Source organism: Acanthaster planci, linkage group LG15 (genome assembly GCF_054643075.1).
Source record: "Acanthaster planci isolate LZ-2023a linkage group LG15, COTS_SCS, whole genome shotgun sequence".
NCBI classification, from domain to species: Eukaryota; Metazoa; Echinodermata; class Asteroidea; order Valvatida; family Acanthasteridae; genus Acanthaster; species Acanthaster planci.
Window position 1 is genome coordinate 14,274,933 of NC_141791.1, and position 20,770 is coordinate 14,295,702.

The window sequence follows — 20,770 nt, forward strand, 5'->3', positions numbered from 1 at the left end:
CAGTGCCAACATGAAAACAATTAAAGGGCTAGCCGCTCGATTCTGCAAGTCTTTTTCACCTGTTAAGTAGATATGGTAAATTCGTTTCGTGTGAAATCTATAAAAATTGGGCATACTTCTTTGAACATGCATTTCTTTTAGCACTATTCTTTAGTCTTTTCTTTCTGTCCTTTTTATGGAGATTTATTTTAAGCGCATTTTCATATAGGAAGGAATATTTCAGTTCAGTCTTATGAACATACAGCCCTTTTGTAATCATCCAATAAATATTGGGTTATCAACCCTTACCTTAAAATCGGCTTTACTGTTTGAGAAACACTGACAATGTGAATTCAAATAACACTTCTTGTATTCCCCTTCCGAAATGACACACAAAAATAAACAAGCATAAATTAATTAAAGATGTCATCAGTCCTACTGTCAAGGAATTAGAGACTAGTCTTTATAATGCATCGTCTGCCCAGGACAGGCACTATTTTTCACAACTTTTGAAGTTTCATGGGCACAAAAACAATATTGTAGGCCTACAAGACATTCATTAGTTCAATATTTTACTGAATTTATTTAATTCGAAAAATGAGCGCATTCTTTAACAGCCTGATTTTGAAAATGAAGAAAAAAATGAAATATTAAATTGATTTCAATCCCATTCCCAAAATGTATGGAGAAATGAAATGTAACTTGTACTGCAAAGTCAGCAATTAAACCACGCTATCACTTCATTTTAAAGAGACGAGGCCGAGGAAAAACATTTCATTTTTTCACATTCCAAAGAAAGCTTTACATTCATCACTGACCAGTTATAAAGGCCTTCCTTTTCTTGTTCATCAACATAAGACTTACGTCATTATGTCTTGTAACAATGAAATACTTAAAACCGAGAAATTCAAACATTTTCAATGCCAATCATTTCATAGATCCTGGGTTTATTTCCTGAAGCTACAAAATGTTTTCCAGTAAAGCTGTGCCTAAGCACAGTTAATTTATGTTAAGCATACATGTCCTTCCCAGGCTTGATAAGCTTGAACCTGTTTGTGAACAGAAAAGTCTTTTGTCTTGTCAATATTGCGGGCACAGTCAGTTCTGAGATTAGCACACCTTTTGTTATGCTTGCTGTTTTATGTATTCTTGCCATAATAAGGGCTCTGTTAGCAAAATGCTGTTTATAAGCAGCATCCTCTTCAAGAATACATGAGTTTTTAAAGTAATTAAAACTCCTGAGTCAACAAAAATGTTCAAGTTGAAAGTTGAGAGGCTATGACCGTGTCACAATGGAGTGAAGATCTAGACCTAGCTCTAGACAACAGATTTCGATAAAGCCTATGTTTCAGCAGCAGTACTTGTGCTTTTCTTTGTCAGTGCGATCTCTTTCACATCAGACAGGAGATGTTCTAGCTGTGTTGCGATTTCTGAGACAGCCTCATCCTCTTTGTTACTGTCAGCTGTGGGACTCTTATCTCCATGCTGCTGGTCTCGGTCTCTGCTCAGACCCAGGTGTTTCTGAACCAGGCCTTGGTATCGCAGCAGCAGTGAGTAGTTGGTGGATGTCAGATGAGTGTTCAGGAACGAGATGAGTTGAGGAACGAGCCTGAAAAAGATAACACAAATATGTATGATATTTCCCAGAAGCCTATGTGCACTGATAAAGCAAGCACTAAACGTGTGAAGTCTGGAACAGTATATCAATTAATATTTCATCAACTGACAATCAAGCTCTACTTTGACAGCCCCCCCCCATATTAGGTAGATTCACTGCCTAGAATGTAAACTAGTCTGGACAATACTCACTTGCCCGGTGCATGTAGCATACACTGTGTACTATTCTGGAATGCAAGTACGACGGCTAGGTGTAATGCCATGGCTGGGTCTGTTTCATTCTGAAGTTGTTCCCGCAAGGCTTGGCGATGGTTGAAAACTAGCTGTCTGTTAGATTGATAAAAATGGGGGGGGGGGAATACCATGAAATTAATGTCATAAAATAGCTACAGGGAAAGTCTTCAAAGTAGTTTAACAAGAATCACCTTTCTTTCTTCTTGTCCAGTTTCTTGAGCATGATGTCACATTTATTGGATTCACATGCCCGCTCTAAAGTTGAAAGGAATTCCCCAAGGTCCTGCAAGACACCACACAAATAAAACACTTCCTTCAGGGCTTGTTAGCTTGTAACAGGCTATAATAATTCAGCAGGGTCTGTTGTTTGAAATGCAGTATACTTTCAATGTTTAAGCTTAAAGTTTGTTCACAAACTGCCTGAAAATATTACCCTATGTGCTCTGGGGACTACAGAAAATGTTGCCTGTTTCATAAATAAGACATGGATGTGTTATTTTCTTTAAGCTGTTTTGCTTGTAAGTCAAATGTGGTTGGCTGTCTTCTTTGTACATACCTTGCCATTCAAGCTGTTGTGCAGCTTAGTGAGCGGTTGTCGTAATTCATCTTTCAGTTTCACCAGTATCCCGGCCCGAGTCTAAAAATCAACAGCAGATTTTTAATAAAACAACGAGTTGGTTAAATCAAAGTACATGTACGTGCAAAATACATTTGATTCTGATGTAAACCGTTGAACACTATTCTTTGGAATTCATCTGGTACGGATTATGTGTCAAACTGTGTATTTGTATACAATGGAAAACATGAAAAATTCCACACTCTGTCAGTTCAGATTTGGATGATGCCTTATACTCACCTCAGCATTGAGAGTTGTCGGGTTGACTTCTGACATTAAATTCTCGCTTGTTACAGCACTGAGAAGCAGATTGGTGATGTCTGTGCACAGTGTTCTTATTAAGTATTTGGACAACTGGTTCTCTAAATCTTCATCTGTGAAGAAACCATGAACAATTTATAAAAATCATCCATGTCTGATGTATGAAAGATTATATAAAAGTAAATTCTCAGCCTTAAATAGCTTCCCAACTTTGTAAATTGGAGGGTCTGTTGTCATTTCTTTGTTCGGTGCTAATGAGGAGAGGGAATAAAATGAAAAAAATAAGATATTCTAATTTTAAAAAGGCCATCCATTGTTGGACAAGTTGACAATTAAGACTCATTGAAACAAACCACTAAATTTAAGACAGGAAAAACTTTGGATTTGAGCAGTGAATTTGAGCCACTACTGAGCATGGAATAACATTTGCAATGACATCTTCCCTCCCTACAAACATTGCACAGCAAGTAATTTCACGGCAAATTGCAGAGTTGGCCAATTGGTATATTTGTTCATTGTACATCTGTGTTAGCATTCCATTTCCCATAGTTCTAGCATTATTAAAGACTTTTGGTAGCATTTGCACTCTTTCAAATCAACAAACTAATGTTTCATGCATAAAGTTGTTTTATAAATACTGAAAGAAAAGACAAAACCATACATGCCCAGGTACCTTCATGTAAGACAGCTTGACAATGCAAAACAGAAGCATGCATGTGGTTCAAAGAATGTTCACAATCTAAAGAAATCTAAAACAAAATGAATCTTTGATGGTTTGGTGAAACAAAAAACAAGAAGTTACATGCTTTCAAGTAGCATTTAAATGGAAAATGTGCCACTTTTGTTAAGTTTTTAAACACGCTTACCAGCTGCATAAGCAACAGAAACTTGAAAAGCATAAACAGAACTTTTGGCGAACTAAAAAACAAGAAGCAAGCGATGCACCAACTCACCCCTACCTAGAAACTGTCTGACTCCTTTCTCAAACAGTCTGACGTTGTTGACAAGTCCGTTGATCTTGTCTTGTACCTCACCTCGGTTCTTGCGTCGCTTGGAGCTGTCTGAAGAACCAGCTGCTGAGAGAAAGACAGACTTGGCAACATCCTGGTAGGCCCTGTGAAGAGGTCTGAGGAAGCAAAGTAAAATTTGGAACTCAGGGTGAAAATATTGGAAGTGACAAACGAACAAAGTTACTCTTCTTTCTTACTAACTTGAGATCAAGGCTTTAGGAAGTACCAGAAACTTCACTGAAACAAATGAGAATGACAACTGTGAAATGACTTACGAGTTAGTTTGCAACAAAATTTCTTACATGAACATCCATGAAATGAACAGCGATATTATTGAAAATGTTTACCAAATCTGTGATAATTAACTGATAGCTCGTCTGAATTTTGTTTCTGAAAGGAATAATTACTCTACTAGATATCTCATGGTACCTGTAAAGGTCTTCAGCCAACTCTGAGTGAAGTTCCTCTGGGCAATCAGTAAATGACTTACTAAGGACTTCCTCAATCTCCTCAATGGACATGAATGGAAGCTCATCTGACTGGTACCCACGGGACGCTGGTGACCAAAAACACAGAAATGAATCATTGCAAACAAGAATGTGGGAATGCAAAACATATTACCATAAAGAACAGTTTGGTTGAGAGTTCTCCAATAGTTGCAATAGCAAGATTGGCTTCAATTTCAACTTCTTCACTCAGCATGAACAGGTCACCAGTTAAAATATTGTGTGACATAAGTGCTGCCTTTAATGCTTCCCTGCTGTTATTTGATTTATTACATCATTCCCCTGAGTCTATCCTGTTTAACAGTTAAAATTGGATTTGTCAAGTACCAAATTAAACAACCTCCAAAAGATTTTGAATGATAGCCTTAACTTGGACTAGCCAATTAAGTGTGTGTCAACCTGAGATCTGGATGAACTAATTAAAAGCTTGTCTTACCTGAGATGTCTTCCTCTTCTTTTTCCTCAATATCCCTCCCTCGTCCCTTCTTCACTTTCTTGGTCTTAATTTCTCTCGAGATGCCTTGTCCACCTCCTTTATTGCCACTGCTTCCTCCTCCAGCTGTAATTATAGCACAAACAGCCTATCAATCATTGTGGCAATCTCGGCTGAGGCCGCAGACAGCTCTAAATCAACAAACTATGCCTAACCATGTTCAAAAGGTTGGTCTGTTGGTTCTTAATAGAACAGCCTCATTAATTTGCAACTTAAAAAAGATCCTTCCAAAGTTGGACAAAAACCTTTGATGTTTAGAAGAGATTACCTGGAACAAAGCAAGAAAAACAATCTCCAGTCATTATGTGAAAGCAGGAGTCTCAAATTATTGTAAGAAAAAAGTCATGAATAAAACATGAGATGAGGAGAAGACTCCGCCTACTTGCTGCTTTGTTTCTTCTCTCCTCTTTCTTGTCTTTTTTGCCTTCAGCTCCTCTGGTGACAGCTGCAACAGCTTTCTTGTCAACTTGTAACAACAACTGTGGAGCACTTTTAGCATCCTGTGAGAAATAAGGTGCCAAGTTGAACCATTAAATGTGTTTTCATATGCGAGTTTGCAAGACAAGTTTACACTATTTGGCTTGGTAGCTGAGAAAAAATGAAATTTGTGATTTGTCGGTTCCCAATGTATTTTTGACACATTCACTCCTTAAATCTCACCTTCTCAGCTTTTTCAGACATGAGCTCATCAAACAAGCCCCGACATTCTGACAGGAACTTCTCACTACAGACAATCGTCTTACACAGAATCCTTGCTCCTGATTTCCCCCTTCCCTTCATGCATTGCTGCAGTAGCTGGTGGATATCATCCATGGTAAAGGAAGATGGAAGCAAAGGCTGATGGGAAAAAGACACACAGCTCAACAAAAATTATCACTGATTTCATTACACCAATAACAAGTTAAATACTTAATATCATAATTTAAAGCATCTCTCCAAGGCTAGTTCACCATAAACTTTAAAGTCCACAGATGTTCTTGAAATGGCTTCTATAAGAAACATACAATTTTTTTTGTCTGCAGGTAATGAAAAGCTTGATTGGTTGAGAGAATTGTGAAATATTCTGCCCTGTCCCGACAAAGACAAGGTTAGAGCATTTTCCAAATGGAGGCTGGAGCTAATTCAATGATGGTTCACTGAGGGAATAAACATGTGCTGGACTGGTCTTAAAGGTGTGTCTAAGACTGGCTCAGGAGAATGGACTAATGCCGGAGTTGCAGCTGAGGGCATAATCAGAGTTCAGTCTCTTGAGCCAGTCTTAGATGTTAGTTTAAGACCAACCAAGCACATTTTATTCCCTTTCATGAATAACCTTTTTAGTCAGAGAGTCAAGAGAAGTCAATATATGACGGATTTCCAATGATTTTGTTGTAAAATTTTACTTCCATTATTCTGATCATTCCCATCCATTTTTTTAATAGTTGTCTAAAAGAATCTCCTTATACGGACTTGGCACAAGCGTGACAAGCCACGTGCACACAGACTGTTGACCAATTACAATCAATTAAACTGTCTGGTATCCAGGTGCTAGTGCATTATTTACGCAGCGGGCATTATCACTTCTCAGCGGGCATTATCAAATGTTAGCACAAGGTCAATTCGCATGATGTTGAATAGGGAGACTGTCTGAGGTATTTATGAATGACTGTTTAATGACTGCTGTAATGTTGCCAAAGCTAAGAATGTAATTGATCAATAAAATTCAAACATTGTGCAGCAAAGCAACGTTTCATAAAGTGGCATGTAAGAATATTGCAAAGCTATAGCTTAAATCTGTGGTACAACGCTTCCATATGGTGCCAATTTACACCAAGTTTTGTGAAATTACCACTATGTCAATCCACGTTCCTGTAGACAAAGCCTCATCAATGCTAGCGTCCACCCTGTCACGAAGCTGACTCCCCACACAGCATGATGACAAGAACAAAAGACTCTCCGATTTAAAGCGTCTCTTGATGTAAAGTTTGGCGTCTGTGATGCCAAGTCTAGCAAGAGCATCGTATTCTACAAATAAAGGTCAGATTGTTAGTCGGAGTCATTTAAAGGATCCATATATTGTCTCCAAAGATCTAATTCCTTATCTTTTTTGATCAATATGCCACAAATATTTTTTAAAAAATGTGGAATAAAGTTACTAAATTTTGCTTAAACTTGTCACAAAGTGCATGTCGCATTCTGTAAAGTTGATAAAAACTTGATGTAATAAATACAATGTTAAAAACCTCTCTGGACCACTGCAGAGTGCAAGAGGGCGCTTTTCGGTCTACATACATCAATGCAGCGAGCCAAATTGGTGTTTCAAAAAGAGATAGCTTTAAGTGTGAGCATGTTAAGTGCATGCCGGTTGGCATACGACTCCACTGATTAGACCAACCTCGCGCCAGCATATTGCTGTTATTGAATGATATCCAATGTGCTTCTTTTTAGCTCAGTGGCACCTTTCTGCCGTGCGACTCACCAAGGTATCCGTTCTGTGCATGGAACGAATCCACCCAAGCATTCTGTGTCTTGGCATAGAGGTCAGGAACGTACACAGCTTTGTCTTGGCGACCTCCCACAATGGACCCATTCAGACGTCCCTTGTCGACTAAATCTTGAAGGCAACCTGAATGGATACCAGAGGATGACTTTGTTACCATAGGTATTCACAAATGACAGACAGCTTGCACACTCTCTCCATGGCACAATTGAGGTCCTAAATATACTCCTCTCAATCAATGGTTGGTGATATACTCTCTCTGCTGTCACTGGCATTTTCCCCCGAACAATGCATTTCCATCCAATAATGACTTACCAAAAAATAGCTTCTCCGGAAACTTGAATTGGTTGAGAATGGTGATGACTGGTGTTGGCCTGCACAACAATGTGAACCAGAAAGATGAAAATCCCTGAATATGACAAACCTGCTAATCACTCTAATCTGATGATCTGCATCAGACTAACCCCAGAAATTAGCCCACTATGACAAGTGTGGTTTTATGAGCATTTGAGGGTACTTACATGTAAACTTTAAAATATTCTTGCGTATGTCGAAGATCTTCAAGTCTAACAACACTGTGTAAGTCATCACGCTTTCAATATTACAAACAGCAAAGATGTGTACAAAGCTGACAAAAAATATTTAACTGGAAGGAATGTGACCATTAATACCTTGTGACAGCACTGAAAGCACCCCGTATCTGTGCTGTATGCCTCTCAATGAATGCTTTCGTGAAGATGACTCCAGGATCGTAGATATCCATCTGTCCTTGTATTACAGTGCCTAGACGAGCTTCAATCATCTACAAGGTTAGAGTCAGAATTGGTTGGAACCGAAAGGCTTATCTATAGCTCATAGTTCCCTGGTTCCCTGCTCATGACTTGGGGGCCCTGCATGCAAGTGGTATAAATAATGTTTCTCTTTTCTTTGGCTTGTCTTCAACAGCCGACTTTATGAGTCTAATTATCATCAGTGAACATGCTATGAATTAGTATCAAATGCCATCATCATACTGTACAGTACAGGACCCCTACAGCAAAAGGCTGGTTCTGAACAGTGCATGACCATACCACTGTTGACTTAGAGATGCTTTCAAAGTAACAGTTGAACCACGGGGAACAAGTTTCTGGTCAAATAAATGTGACAGGAGGAGAAATCTATAGGGTGTACAAAATTTGAGACAAACTTGTAAGACACTCAACTACTTTGTTATGATCACAGCAACAACTAAACCAAAACAGATCAGAAACAACATCTTGCCCTCAAAAACAAAACAAAACCCAAAGCTTCTTGCCTCTGAAAGGAAGCTTGCAGGTAGGTCATGTGACTTAGTCAACTCAGCAACGGTCACCTGACCAGCTTCTTGTAGCTGGTCATTGATGTCCTCTGACAGTTGGTCCATGTAGTCTCTAGGGGGGCGGGGAATAAATGATGGGAGGAGTGAATAATAGGACAAGATAATGGGAATTGTCACAGCATCTGTTGAGTAATTACAAAATTCCTAGAAGGCAACTCATATGACCTAAGGGAAGTTTTGATGCCAGAATTCTCCATATTCAAGGAAAAATCCTGCTCAAAGCATTCTTAGACAAAGTCAATCAGCACGCCAATTCTTTTTGGTAGAAACTACTTGATAGATGTCATAACTGTGGTGTTACTGTATCTCACACATAAATTCTTATAACTGAAATGCACGTTTGCAAATCACAGCACTGTATTGGTCACAGAGCTGCATGCAGTGCGTAGCCCCTGTCCACGAGCATTGTACAACAGCAGTAATGGCTTCTGATTATGGTTGCCGAATGAAACTATACAGACAGCAATAACAGAAACATTAAGATACCTTGTAACCAGCTGGCCAAGTACCATGTGCAGTGATCGATCATGCTTAACGAGCTCGTTAGCTTTGGCTTCAATGTGAGAGAAGTCAACACCAAGAATCTGCAATAAGATGGTTGTACATTGACCATTACACTCTGATTTGAATTGAACACAAAATTTACTGAGTGGATGATCATTCCAATGAAGCAAGTCTTGAGTTGGAGTCTTCATTATCCAAATGTAAAGGCAAAAAATGAAATTACTGAATATTACCTGTTGTAAATCCACCAGGTTGATCCGTCCTGTGTAGAAATAAAACAAATGTCATCAGAAGAAATATTCCTTGAATAACAGTAATATAATAGAAAGGAGACAATTTATAAAAGTTGACTTATTATGTCCACCAGAGTTGGACAAGTGAATTTTAATACATGAAGGATATTGCCACCTAATGCTCTAGATAGATTTAGCGAAACTGACAGTTTCAAAAGACAAAATTCTGCCAACAGCAGCAGAGTAGAACAGATGTAGGTTTGTTGAATTACCTCCATGGTATATCAATTCATCTAAGATTTCTTTGCTAAGTTGAGCAGGGGTAAGATACTCCTTTCCATCCAATGTGTAAATCACCTCAATCAGTTTCAGCTCGATCAACTTATTGACGATCTCAATACAGTTTCGTTCAGATAACCTGTATAGAATTGAATGCAACAGCATCAGTAAACACATGTATTATCATAAATTATAGTGCAAATGAAGACGCGCACGTGCTAAGTTTGGTTCTCTGCACTGTGAATAAAAAGACTTTCTCCTTTTCAGCATAAGTATCCCTCTGGCATGCCTGGCCTTTCGGGGGCAAATCTAGGAAATCTTCCAGGTGGTCATGGTGGGGCAATGGAAGGATCAAGCCTAAATAGTTGTGGACAGATAAACACATAGGTAATGCATTACACTGTTACTGATGCACTACCTTTATACCTGTCGTACCAGCAGGACATGTAGGATGCCATCTTTTGTATTGTTATTACTTTTGCTATTTTTATTCCATCTTTTTCTTTTAGTGTGTACCCCCGCGGAATCTGCACCTGTCTTTGTATACTCCCTTTGGCAGGGAGGTTTTTCTTTGAGGAAAATAAAGCCTGAATGTTATAGGAGCCTAATTTCACACGTGAAGTTTTTATGGTTGGTTGAGCATCTAGATGTTATGCATTATGCATGGTGTGAACCGTGGTTTGGCTTTGTTACACCCAAACTATAGCATAAGTCCCAACTATGGGACAGTCCCACCTGTAGTGCTGCAGTTGGGCTGGCCCAACTATTGTTGACCAATGTCTGTGGGAAATGTCTCAACGTTATCCAAGTCAATGTGTCTCACACTTGACACAATTCATCTAAAATGTGGCACTTCATCTAGCCCTATCAGTATCACCGATGACATGACATTTGTAAACAACTTTGGCACATGCTGGGCACATCATGCACACAGGACCTGCTGTAGTTGGGCCGGCCCAACTGAAGCACTGTAGTGCAGTTTTGACGGGCCCAACTATAGTTGGGACTCATGCTATAGTTGGGGCGTAACAGCTTCATACGTGAGATTGCATATATCATGTTGTATACAGCTACCCTCATCAACCGTCAACACTAGGACTGTGCATGCTGTGTGACATGGTCAAACACTGCTTTTTAATGGATACAGGTATCTTGTGATTTTTACATTCGCGAAATCTGGTGGCATATTCCTGACTAGCAGCATCCAGCCATTATCTTACTTTTGTACAGAGCTAGTCAGCTGAACTCGTTGAAAATCTGCTGCGAGCCGCTTCACTTCTTCCCACTCCGAGCTCGCCATGTTTACTGCACCATCACTGGTTCCCTATTTCCTTTACCACAACGTTTGATTCATCAGAATGCAGAATGAAGGGTACCAGCTGTTCAAGCGAACGTGTCCCAAAAGTTTCACCTTTGAACCGTCAATCAATTAAGAGTATACGACTGTTGTATGCAGCACGGGCACAGAGGTAAAATTGGGACATAAAACAGCTTCCACTTTGCAGTTGCTACAAACATTCAAAATGGCGGCCGACAGCAACGAAGTGCGTCGTGTGAACGTAAGTCAGTCCTTGCCCTATGGTTAGAAAATAGCAGTTTCTGGTTGTACATCAAAAAGCACATCGGTTTCGCAGTTAGTAGCATTCAGTTTGACTTTTGAGGATTCAAAGCTTTGCTTTCTAGCTTACCTCACCCCTTCCTTGGTCCCACAGTACAGGCTGAGCAAGCATGGAAAGTTAACATGGTCAAGCAGCATGTCAACATGGTCAAGTGTGCATGTGACCGTCATGGACCATGGTAACTCACCACAGTTCGGCGCGGTCATTAAAACGTCGTGGTGGTGTGATTTTTAGAAGCATCTTTTTAACTAAAATGAGAAAAAATGTTGCATCCGACTCCACTTTTCTTATCATCACGATCACGAAAATACTTAGGGGCAAATTGGTGTAACGGCATAGAAATTTCATGCAAACCGGAGTAGTGCCATGTCTGATATGATTTTTTTACTTTGCCATCTATGGTTTGCATAAACCTTACAGTTCTGGAAGTAGGCTAGTGTATGAAATTGAAACTAATTTGAAAGAAATCAGCCATTCAGTCATCATGGTCTTTGTCGGACAATGACCAGATGACAAAAATGCATGAAGGCCCCGTGCATGACAGGCCCTCTGTATTCAGCTTTTTTTCCTCACATCTGGAGTAATGGCTTAGATGTTTACAAGTAATTCTTATTTACTTTCTATATGTTTATATTTTTGCGTTCCATTGGTGTAATTGCAGCAAAAGAAGACTGAATCAAATGTGAAGTTTCTGTCTGAAACCACACCAGTTGATAGAAATGGAAGGAGAGTAAGCTCAGGGTCATCTTACAACATAACAAGGACAAAGTTCCTATACAACCCTGGGGTTCCTGTATCAACTGAGGAACAACGGGTCCAATTTGAGGCAAGAAATAGTTAGCTTAGTAATGTCATATTACAGCATTATAGAGAAAAACCTTGGAGAAAGACTGAAGACTGGTTGAACCTATTTTTAAAAGGTTCTATTCATGATGTGCTCTGATTTATTTAAAAAGCTGAATTGGATCTTATTTCCTGGAACCGCGGAAGCATTCTTGACATGAGGAATTTTTTTGTACAGCTGGAAAAACAGGAAAAGACCAAGAGGAAGAAATCCAGAAAACGACGAGAGATGTCAGCGAGTTTGGATCCATATGAAACAGAAGACAAGGAAACTAGGCGACTGCGAGAACTTCGAGAGGTAATTGTTGTATAGTCAGTGCATGGCTTAATCGTCCTCTACCCTTCATCTTTCATACCTGCTAGTCTTGATTTCAGCTGTCATATGTGTTAGTCTTGATTTCAAGTAGCTGTGTTCAAGTTCACTTGCTCAACAATACATTGTTAGGTTTTTCTTACAATACATACCGTACACTGCCAGCTCCATTGTGTGCTTAGATATGATACATCCTGATATTTTACTTTATTTTCTCGTCTAGGGATCAGTGTCTGTGTAGATAAAGGATTCTTGACACTGTTGCCCTCCTCTGCTCTGAATAATCTTGCCCCTGGCCACATCCCACCCCTTCCCTAACCCGTTCCCCCACCTTTAGCCTGATCTTTCCCCATCTCTTCCCCACCTCCACCCACCGCATCCCACCTGTGAGCTCTGATCCTGATTTTCCTTATCTTGAAAATCCTAAATTTGTTAATTTGCATGCTGGAAGTGAGATGTAAGCCTATGATGTTAAGAACACCAATCATTGCCATAAATTACTGAATCTAAAATTACTAAATTACTGAATCAGTTATACTAAATGTGATATAGCTTTAAAAAGTTTTGCTTTTGTGTCATTTTTGCATGCATTGATTAACACTCTCTGCATATCATGGGGTATTTTCCTAAGCCTAATCATTGTCCATTTTGTCTGAATAATCTTTGCATGCTTCTTAATTTGGATGCTGGGTACTATAAAAAACCGACAGTGCATACTTGCTGGAGAGACTAACAAGGATGTATATCAGCGCTTGAAAACCTTGATGTTGGTAAGATGGATGAGTGTAAAACAGGTGTTGAATACATGCATGTGTAACTGAGGTTGTGTTTAAGTTTGTATTTGTTCGTTTGTTGCAACTTAACATATTCCTTGTCCTTTTTTAAATGTACTCTTATATTTGGCTAAGTTGTAGAGTACTGTCATAGTGTCAAGTAACTCCACTACACAGTCAAACAATTCTAGCACTTCACCGCACAGTCAAACAATTCTAGCACTCCACTGCACAGTCAAACAATTCTAGCACTCCACTGCACAGTCAAACAATTCTAGCACTCCACTGCACAGTCAAACAATTCTAGCACTTCACTGCACAGTCAAACAATTCTAGCACTTCACTGCACAGTCAAACAATTCTAGCACTCCACTGCACAGTCAAACAATTCTAGCACTTCACTGCACAGTCAAACAATTCTAGCACTCTACTGCACAGTGTGCCACCAATTTGCCATACGTTTTCGTAGGGATGCTACTTTTTTTGGAGTTCTAGCTTTTTTTAGGCAGCAAGTTGTCTTCTTGGAGTGGAAAGAGTCAATTACTCTCAAGGAAATTGCTCATCACTAGCATTTTGTAAGAGTTGTAAGTTGGTCCTTTTTACATGTGAGCAAAGCTCATGAGTGTGATGTTAAGGTAAAGCTTTCCAAGTTTTCATCTGCATTGTTCCCAGTACATTGTATTTGTCAGGATATCAAACTGAACTACATCAGATTGTAAGCTGAATGTATTCAAATCAAATATCCTATGTGGGGTGTGGTCATGTACATGTATAAATGTCAAGATTTCATCAATAATAGCACTGTTAACACAACATTCTGTTTAAAAGGACATTGACTGGTCCAAGTCATTTGTTTTTCATTGCTTTCATTCCTGATAATACATGTACATGTATGAGGTTCCTGTTATAAATGTCTGAGAGAGGTTTGAGTGGACTTCTCATCATATTGGTGGAGGATCACATATTCATCTGCTCATCTTGTTTTGTTCCTGCATTCTTGTTGGGAACATTCATCAACTGTTAACTATTAGAGTTTTTGTTACATTTTTTGTTAGTATTTTGAGTTTGAGGTCATGGTAAATAGTTTTGCTGCTTTTCCTTGATTCCAAGGAGATACATTTTCAGTTGAGGGAAATTACGTGTGCTTTGTCACTTGAACTTTCATAATTTCTATGTGATCACATTTTCACATTGAAGAGGTTTTAGTACATGTATGGGTTAGCAGTTTGATTCTTTTTGAGGAAGTGCATTTTGATGAAGGGATTTTTTCAAGATGGCAGCGTGACCGAGTCATTACTGCAAAGGTCATGACCCCTAGAATCGCCATGTAATTCCAGGCTCGATACATCTACATATTTTTGATGTTTCATAGATTTTTTTCTAAGGCTTTCCAAGGCTTCTAATCTCACATTTAATTTCTTTCTCTGCACATTTCATAAGTTAGCTAACAGTTTGACCGAATAAAATCCTTATGATGTGGAATGTATACTTACATTTGTATTTTTCATTTTGTTATTCAGCGCCATATGGGTGTTTTGGATGATCTGACAAAGCTTCGGAACCACTACTACACAGTCTACATGAGCAAGCTGAATGACCGAGTAGAAGACCAAAGGAGAGAGATTCAGAGACGGACAGACCAGCTGAACCGAAAGATTCTCATGAAAGAACTGAAAGAAGTAAGGCTAAGGACTTGGCTGTCATCGTGAAAAAACTTAATATTAGGCCAACTTTTAACTCTCCCCTTGATAAAATGGACATGACAAAATTGATGTCTTCAATAGTTCATTAGACAGGTTTTAACTACTTGACGCTGAATGATTTGGAAACACACCAAATTTTCCTTAGTTGTTCCACGGAGGGCGTGTGCACTTCCGTGGTTAATGTATTAAGGGGTCATGCTTGGTTGGGTCAAAGCACAATTGCAAGGTTGAAAAATTTACGGGTAAAAAAACCTGTCTCCAGCAGCTTTTTGGGGTAAGAAAGTCAGGTGTCATCTCACGGTAGTACAGTTTCAACGATCAGGCTGTAAACAGTGAAGTAGTCTTGGGATTGCAAAGTGAAGAAATCGGGAATGAATGCCAGCTATGTTCTTCAGACATATTTTTATTGCACCATGCTAAGGAACAGTGGATTTGGTTTCTTGCACAAGCATATTTTCCTGTTTGTTTGGGACTCGAGGTACCAGTTACAAGAGTCCAAAATGTTTGGAATTACCCTGGACAGTCAGCAAGACTAAGAGTATGTACGGGTAGTTTTTTTTCTCCTGTAAGTTAGGACTTACACTGACCAGGTTTTGGTATAAAAGACCCCTGTTCTCATCATGTTGTGTCCTTCAGTTTGGACTTGAGGTGTTAATCCCATTGGATGAAGGAAAATGGATCTTTGCATTTGGTTTCTTACAGAAGAGGGAGTCACACAAAGTGAAGAAACGATTTGAGAAGTCTTCCTTGAATCATGACAACACCTTCCTGGAAAACCTGCCTCGGACAAAACTCCACCAGGTAAAGTCAAAGTCCCAGCATCATAGATTTTTCTTCATCCAGTCCTCCCAATCCTCCCCATTTTGGCAGAAAATTTTCCCTTTTTCACTTTGTTTCTGCTTGTAAAATTTCTGCCAAATTGCAATTTTGACACGCCTATGTATTATTGGAAACTGACCATGTAATCTTGTGCATGTACCGTAAGATGACTTATCCGACCTACCCAAACTGTCAGTGCAGTGCACGTTGCGTGAGCCATGTCCATGGCAGCGCTCTCTTTTAACGCGTACCAGCTGTGAGACATGATACATGGACGTGAAACTGAAATCGTTCTTGGATGAAAATGCCCTCTGTGGACAAGCCATGTTGTGATTAACATTGTATGCATCACGCGGCAGCTGGTTTCGCTAGGAACCGCAGCAACCGACCACAATTATGTAAAGTGTGCAAGCACCACGCGGTGAATTTTTTACTAAATTTTGCGCTGAATTCGCGCTGAACTTTTCGATGAATCAACACATTCAGGAGAGGGAAAATTATTGCGGACTGGCCATTTCAGATGACATAAACTCTTCTGGAATTGTATGGAATTGGTGAGTATGTGTGGGACTGTACATCATCACGGATATGGAGTGGACTCCTGTACAATGTAGCATTTATTTTTACTTGTTCATGGTAATATGGAGAATGTTCTGATTTTTCATGAAAAATTCTGAATTTTGGGGAGAAGGGTTCCAAATTCTTGATAGCCAATTTTCGGAGGTCTGTACATCTCAAGAGAGAGATTTCTGTTGAAGAAATTGCATTATGCCTCAGAGTAGCATATTGAGTCACGATCAAACATATTTTAAAGTTTTTGCCCATTTTAAAGTATGAAAATGAGTGGGTGTAATTCTGGGAGACATTTGATGATATTTTAACACCGGAATCAGGGGGGAAATTCAGTGAATGCTCCAAATTCAACATTTTTAATTGTATTACATTGTTCTGGAACAGAAGGTGATTTTTTTGACTGAGATAAATAATTCACTGAAGAGTGTAGTCCCTTTTGCAGTCAAAATTTTAAGAATGGATTTACAAGTAGGTACAGTGTTGAGTGCAAATCAGAGTGAGGATTCCAATCAATTGATTTTGTTCTTGTGACTGAAGGTCATTTGCCTGGAGGAGAAACTGATGAAGGAAGGAAAGTTGAGGACCATTGAAGACTTGGAGAAATTCTGGAGTGACATTGAGAAGCCCGAAAACTTTGCATTGATGTTTGGAGGTGGGGAGGCACCGGCGACTGTTGGATATGGGACTCATGTTGGCTCTCAGGAAGACATCCACACAGGTATGACTACAAGATGATGATGATGTTTGCCATGGTTACCGATGCCATGACGATGGTTTTAAAGATGATAATGCTTACAATACTAAGGAAAATTACAATGATGACTGGAATAAATATTTAGATTGATCTTTTTTGCTCAACCTTTTCTTACAATTGACACACACAACATATCACTAGGAGATGTGCACACCTTTTAAAAAATATTTATGGCAGATGATACCAACTGTGAGCTTATGAATGAAACATCACTAAGATGTATCTTTCCTGTTGTCCTGACATCCATTCTCATGTAAACTGTAATCTATTTTACCTTCAGTGACAGAGCCATCATTATGTAACAGTCAAACGTCATCGTTGACCTCTCTCAACCAGGAGGACAGATCCATGGATGCATTCACTAGAGGCTTGTCTCAGATTTATGAAGATAGTGAGCCCTCACGCCCTGGCACTAAAACCGGCGGGAGTCAGAGCTGGGCAGTGACCCAGCAATTAAAAAAGGTCACTTTATTTGTGTTTTCCTGTTAGTAACAATCGTTACCATCAAATGCTATGTCAGAGGTGGAGTGAAAAGGTCATCCTGGTCAGAGACTATCCCAAGATAGACCTCATGGTTTTAGTTCTATCTAGATGCTATTAAGATGAACCATTCTTCCCAGCATTTCTCTGACTGCTTTGAGGTGTCTATCTGACAGGTGGAAAAGATTGTCTAGATGACAAAGAAACTCAGGTTGTATAGACTAATGCAATTAGACGCCATAACTACAGTGGCACCGCACTCATACGCACATTCTACAGGTTGATGCACGTGTGCATTTGGCAAATCACAACACCTTATTGGTCAAAGAGGCATGTAACAGGTGCATACCACCTGTCCACGAGAGTTGTGCCACCGCAGTAATGGCCTCTAGTTCTGGTCACGGAATTACACTATAACCCCAGCTGACACAACATAGTAGCTTGTGTGTTGATAACTGGCAAAAATTTTGAGTCGCTTTTTCCTAACATTATTAGATAACAGTTTTATTATTTTTTCCAGGCTGATAAGGCAGGCAAGAATGGTCCTAGAATGAAACCCAGCTTGAAAGAACAAGAACCTGACCCTACAGTACAACTAGGAAAGGTAAAATACCAGATATGTACTCATCAGCTACAAACCTGATTGCCCAATGATTCATTCTCGTTATCTTGCCCCTCCCTTGTGCATGCATAGCCACGCCCATCAGACAATCCCTGGGAAAATTGTGGCCTTTGCTTTCTTTCAGTCATCACATTACCAGTGTTTTATTTTCAGTGAGATTGTTTTACACAGGACTGACTAACTGAAACATAAATTGTTATTGCATCAAACCAGATTTATTTGGATTTTCTGCCATACCGATCCTTGTCATTTGATTGGTGGAACACGCATTACGTGACTTTCATTATTCCTGCCATTCATGTCGCGCCAGGTACTATTTTCCCCATATGTGGATAGTAAAAATATACAATGGCTAGGATTCTGCTTGTTTCCATGACATATGAATTGCCTCATCATTCAAAAGGCAGCGTGAGCGCAACACGCAGCACAAATCAAAACCTGGCGAAAATAAAATTTGGTCTAAAAAGTTTGGGGGATTTGAAAGTGTTTGAAATTTATTTAAAGAGAAATCAAATGACAAGGATCAATATGACAGTTATATAAAACAAATAATGATTTTTTTTTACTTGTGCAGTGATTAGAATATTTGCATTCGATAAAAGACGAATATTCCATTCAACTTGGGACTGCCTTGTTGAATGGAGCATTCAACATTGAAACAGCACTTAAGTTCCAACCCGTTTCATTTTAGGTGGAGTTCCCCCAGCTGTCCTGCTTCACCCTTGACCTTGAGCCTCCCACAGAGGACCCTGAGGCAGTCAGAATGAGAGAGGAGTATCGTCACAAAGCCAGGATGCGAGACTTTGAGAAGAAGAGAATACAGAAGATGTATGAGACATCACTGACACACCAAGCTGCCACTCAGAGGTAACAGGCTAACCCCTCCTTCCCTCCCTCCAGTCGTGGCCCCTCCCCCTTGTGCGTCTCCCTTCCCATCACTGAAGGATAATGGGCTAAGAAGTTTGGTTCCTGGAGGCACTTGTAGGGTGACAGAGTCTTATTCTTCTTGCTTTATTGTTATCGTTTTAGTTGATGGAAATATATGCATACAGTTTTCTACTGTTCATGCCTTTTTAAATCTTCAGAATTTTGTCCAAGAATGCTGAATTTCTTGATGTTCTCAGAGGTCCCAGCTTAGCTGATGTTGTCAACGTACGTATCAAATCCCAATTAACAATTCTTGCTGTTATGTTTTTTACATTTGAGAATTATTGAATTATTTTGGTAGAATGAAAAGTGTTCAAATTTGTGATTGTTCACTTTAAAAATTAAATATTGATATACCTGATGAATGTAGCTTAATTGGCTTTTTGGCAGCAAGTATAAACAAGCCTTTTGTTCATAGTTTGTAATGTTTAAGTCTCAAGATGCCCAAAGTATCACGGTTTGCAACAGAAATGATTTTATGTTTGATTTCAGACTGACTTGACAGTGTCTTCTAGTGACTGTAACTCAGATTTCCTTGCTGATGAGCTTGGGCTTGATAAACCACTCCTTGCTTTGACTATGTCTGAAGAGCGTACTGATGGTGTGCAGAGACATGGACAGGGGATAGATAGGATTGATGTAAGGAGTTTATCAGAAGATGAATCCTCCCGGCAGAGTTCAGCAAGCTCAAGGAGTACACCGTCAAGGTAAGGAAGCCTTAGGTAGTTTATTAGGGAGCAGAATTAAAAATCATTCCTCCAGAGGCACAACGCTTGTGGACAGGTGGTTCGTGGGTGTCTCCCTCTTCTTGAGTTGGTACATTTATACTTTTCCTTTGCAGAAGGAAACGCAGGCTCCAGCGCTCTTGTTTAAAGACTCTAAGTCTGCAGACAAGGGGGTGTCTAGTACGATAGTTGTGGGCAGCGAAGCAGGTGCTCGCATGTAGTTTGTGCTTTCTCGTTATGACACCATTATTGTGTAATGGTCCTACATCGACCAGTTCAAAGTTTGTTTAGGGTATACCAGGTAGTCGTTACCTGTCACTTTGACCAATTTGCTACAAGCAGAAGCACCCCCTCTTTGGTTGAAAAGAGCCATATTGGTGAGGAGTGTTCATTTCTCTCATAGCGATGCGACTGTAACTCGAGCATTTCATAGTCGTTCGTGAACCAGTGAAGTTCACTTCTGACCTAAAGAGCCTCTGTCACTAAGAAATTAGCGCCCTCACTTGGTCCAGCTTGAGGTCAGTAGAGTGTCATGATTTGCCAAATATGGTGCCCACTTCAAATCCAAGAATGTGCGTGTCAGTTTGGCGCCACGGCAATTATGGCATCCGCTTGGATAACTTTTATTTTCTGGTCATTGATGGCAGATTGATAACAAGTGAGGGTAGAGTCATGCTGTGTGCCATGGTTCATTTGAATACCCTGATAAGGGGTAACAATTTCTCCAAGTTTCTCATTTCTGGTTTTTCCCTCTCATTGTTCCTTTTTTGGAACCAAACTTTTTATAGGGGTGTATGGCTCTCTCCGCCAAACAAAAGAAAAACTAGACTTTTTATAGGGGTGTATGGCTCTCTCCAACAAACAAAAGAAGAACTAGACTTTTATAGGGGTGTATGGCTCTCTCCAACAAACAAAAGAAAAACTAGACTTTGTATAGGGGTGTGTGGCTCTCTCCAACAAACAAAAGAAAAACCAGATTCTTTCACACAGGAGTGTCACAGGGATCAAGGAATCGTTGTTGACAATTTTGTCAGAGAGAAACATACTGGTG

The 20,770-nt window shown here is 39.6% G+C and overlaps 2 protein-coding genes across 6 annotated transcripts in view; one reads left to right on the plus strand and one right to left on the minus strand.

The window, feature by feature from the left end:
* Positions 1–327: 327 nt before the first annotated feature.
* ufl1 (UFM1 specific ligase 1) lies at positions 328–10,935 on the minus strand. Of its 2 annotated transcripts, none has more exons than XM_022234130.2 (19): positions 10,789–10,935; positions 9,562–9,707; positions 9,290–9,318; positions 9,039–9,136; positions 8,490–8,604; positions 7,867–7,997; positions 7,511–7,569; positions 7,175–7,321; positions 6,545–6,720; positions 5,377–5,553; positions 5,099–5,216; positions 4,660–4,782; positions 4,147–4,273; positions 3,667–3,833; positions 2,687–2,820; positions 2,387–2,467; positions 2,022–2,113; positions 1,789–1,923; positions 328–1,588 (listed from the first exon to the last, which is right to left on the minus strand). In XM_022234130.2, the coding sequence occupies exons 1-19, from the start codon at positions 10,866–10,868 to the stop codon at positions 1,321–1,323; spliced, it is 2,403 nt and encodes an 800-aa protein (XP_022089822.2). In that variant the 5' UTR covers positions 10,869–10,935; the 3' UTR covers positions 328–1,320. The 2 variants fall into 2 exon arrangements, with proteins under 2 accessions (XP_022089822.2, XP_022089821.2); XM_022234129.2 differs by having other exon boundaries at positions 3,661–3,833.
* Positions 10,936–10,984: 49 nt separating this feature from the next.
* The window catches only part of LOC110978908 (uncharacterized), a 30,576-nt gene continuing 20,790 nt past the window's right edge, over positions 10,985–20,770 (plus strand). The window contains exons 1-12 of one of the 4 annotated variants that reach the window (XM_087146790.1): positions 10,985–11,127; positions 11,849–12,013; positions 12,209–12,328; positions 13,054–13,113; positions 14,637–14,795; positions 15,522–15,620; positions 16,749–16,929; positions 17,246–17,427; positions 17,966–18,049; positions 18,759–18,934; positions 19,153–19,219; positions 19,487–19,705. In XM_087146790.1, the coding sequence (XP_087002916.1) occupies positions 11,092–11,127; positions 11,849–12,013; positions 12,209–12,328; positions 13,054–13,113; positions 14,637–14,795; positions 15,522–15,620; positions 16,749–16,929; positions 17,246–17,427; positions 17,966–18,049; positions 18,759–18,934; positions 19,153–19,219; positions 19,487–19,705 (1,548 nt within the window). In that variant the 5' untranslated portion in view covers positions 10,985–11,091. Of the gene's footprint in view, positions 11,128–11,848; positions 12,014–12,208; positions 12,329–13,053; positions 13,114–14,636; positions 14,796–15,521; positions 15,621–16,748; positions 16,930–17,245; positions 17,428–17,965; positions 18,050–18,758; positions 18,935–19,152; positions 19,220–19,486; positions 19,706–20,770 lie in introns of those variants that run through there. The other 3 variants (XM_087146787.1, XM_087146788.1, XM_087146789.1) reach the window with 3 other exon arrangements.

What these genes read in the sequence shown, in the direction of transcription:
- ufl1 (XM_022234129.2), bottom strand. Translation starts at nt 10,868, where the DNA reads ATGGCGAGCTCGGAGTGGGAAGAAGTGAAGCGGCTCGCAGCAGATTTT. An exon ending in TGAATTGATATACCATGGAG is followed by an intron (nt 9,319 to 9,561) that starts GTAATTCAACAA and finishes ATTTCTACACAG; the next exon opens with GACGGATCAACCTGGTGGAT. An exon ending in TTGGCTGAAGACCTTTACAG is followed by an intron (nt 3,834 to 4,146) that starts GTACCATGAGAT and finishes TTGCTTCCTCAG; the next exon opens with ACCTCTTCACAGGGCCTACC.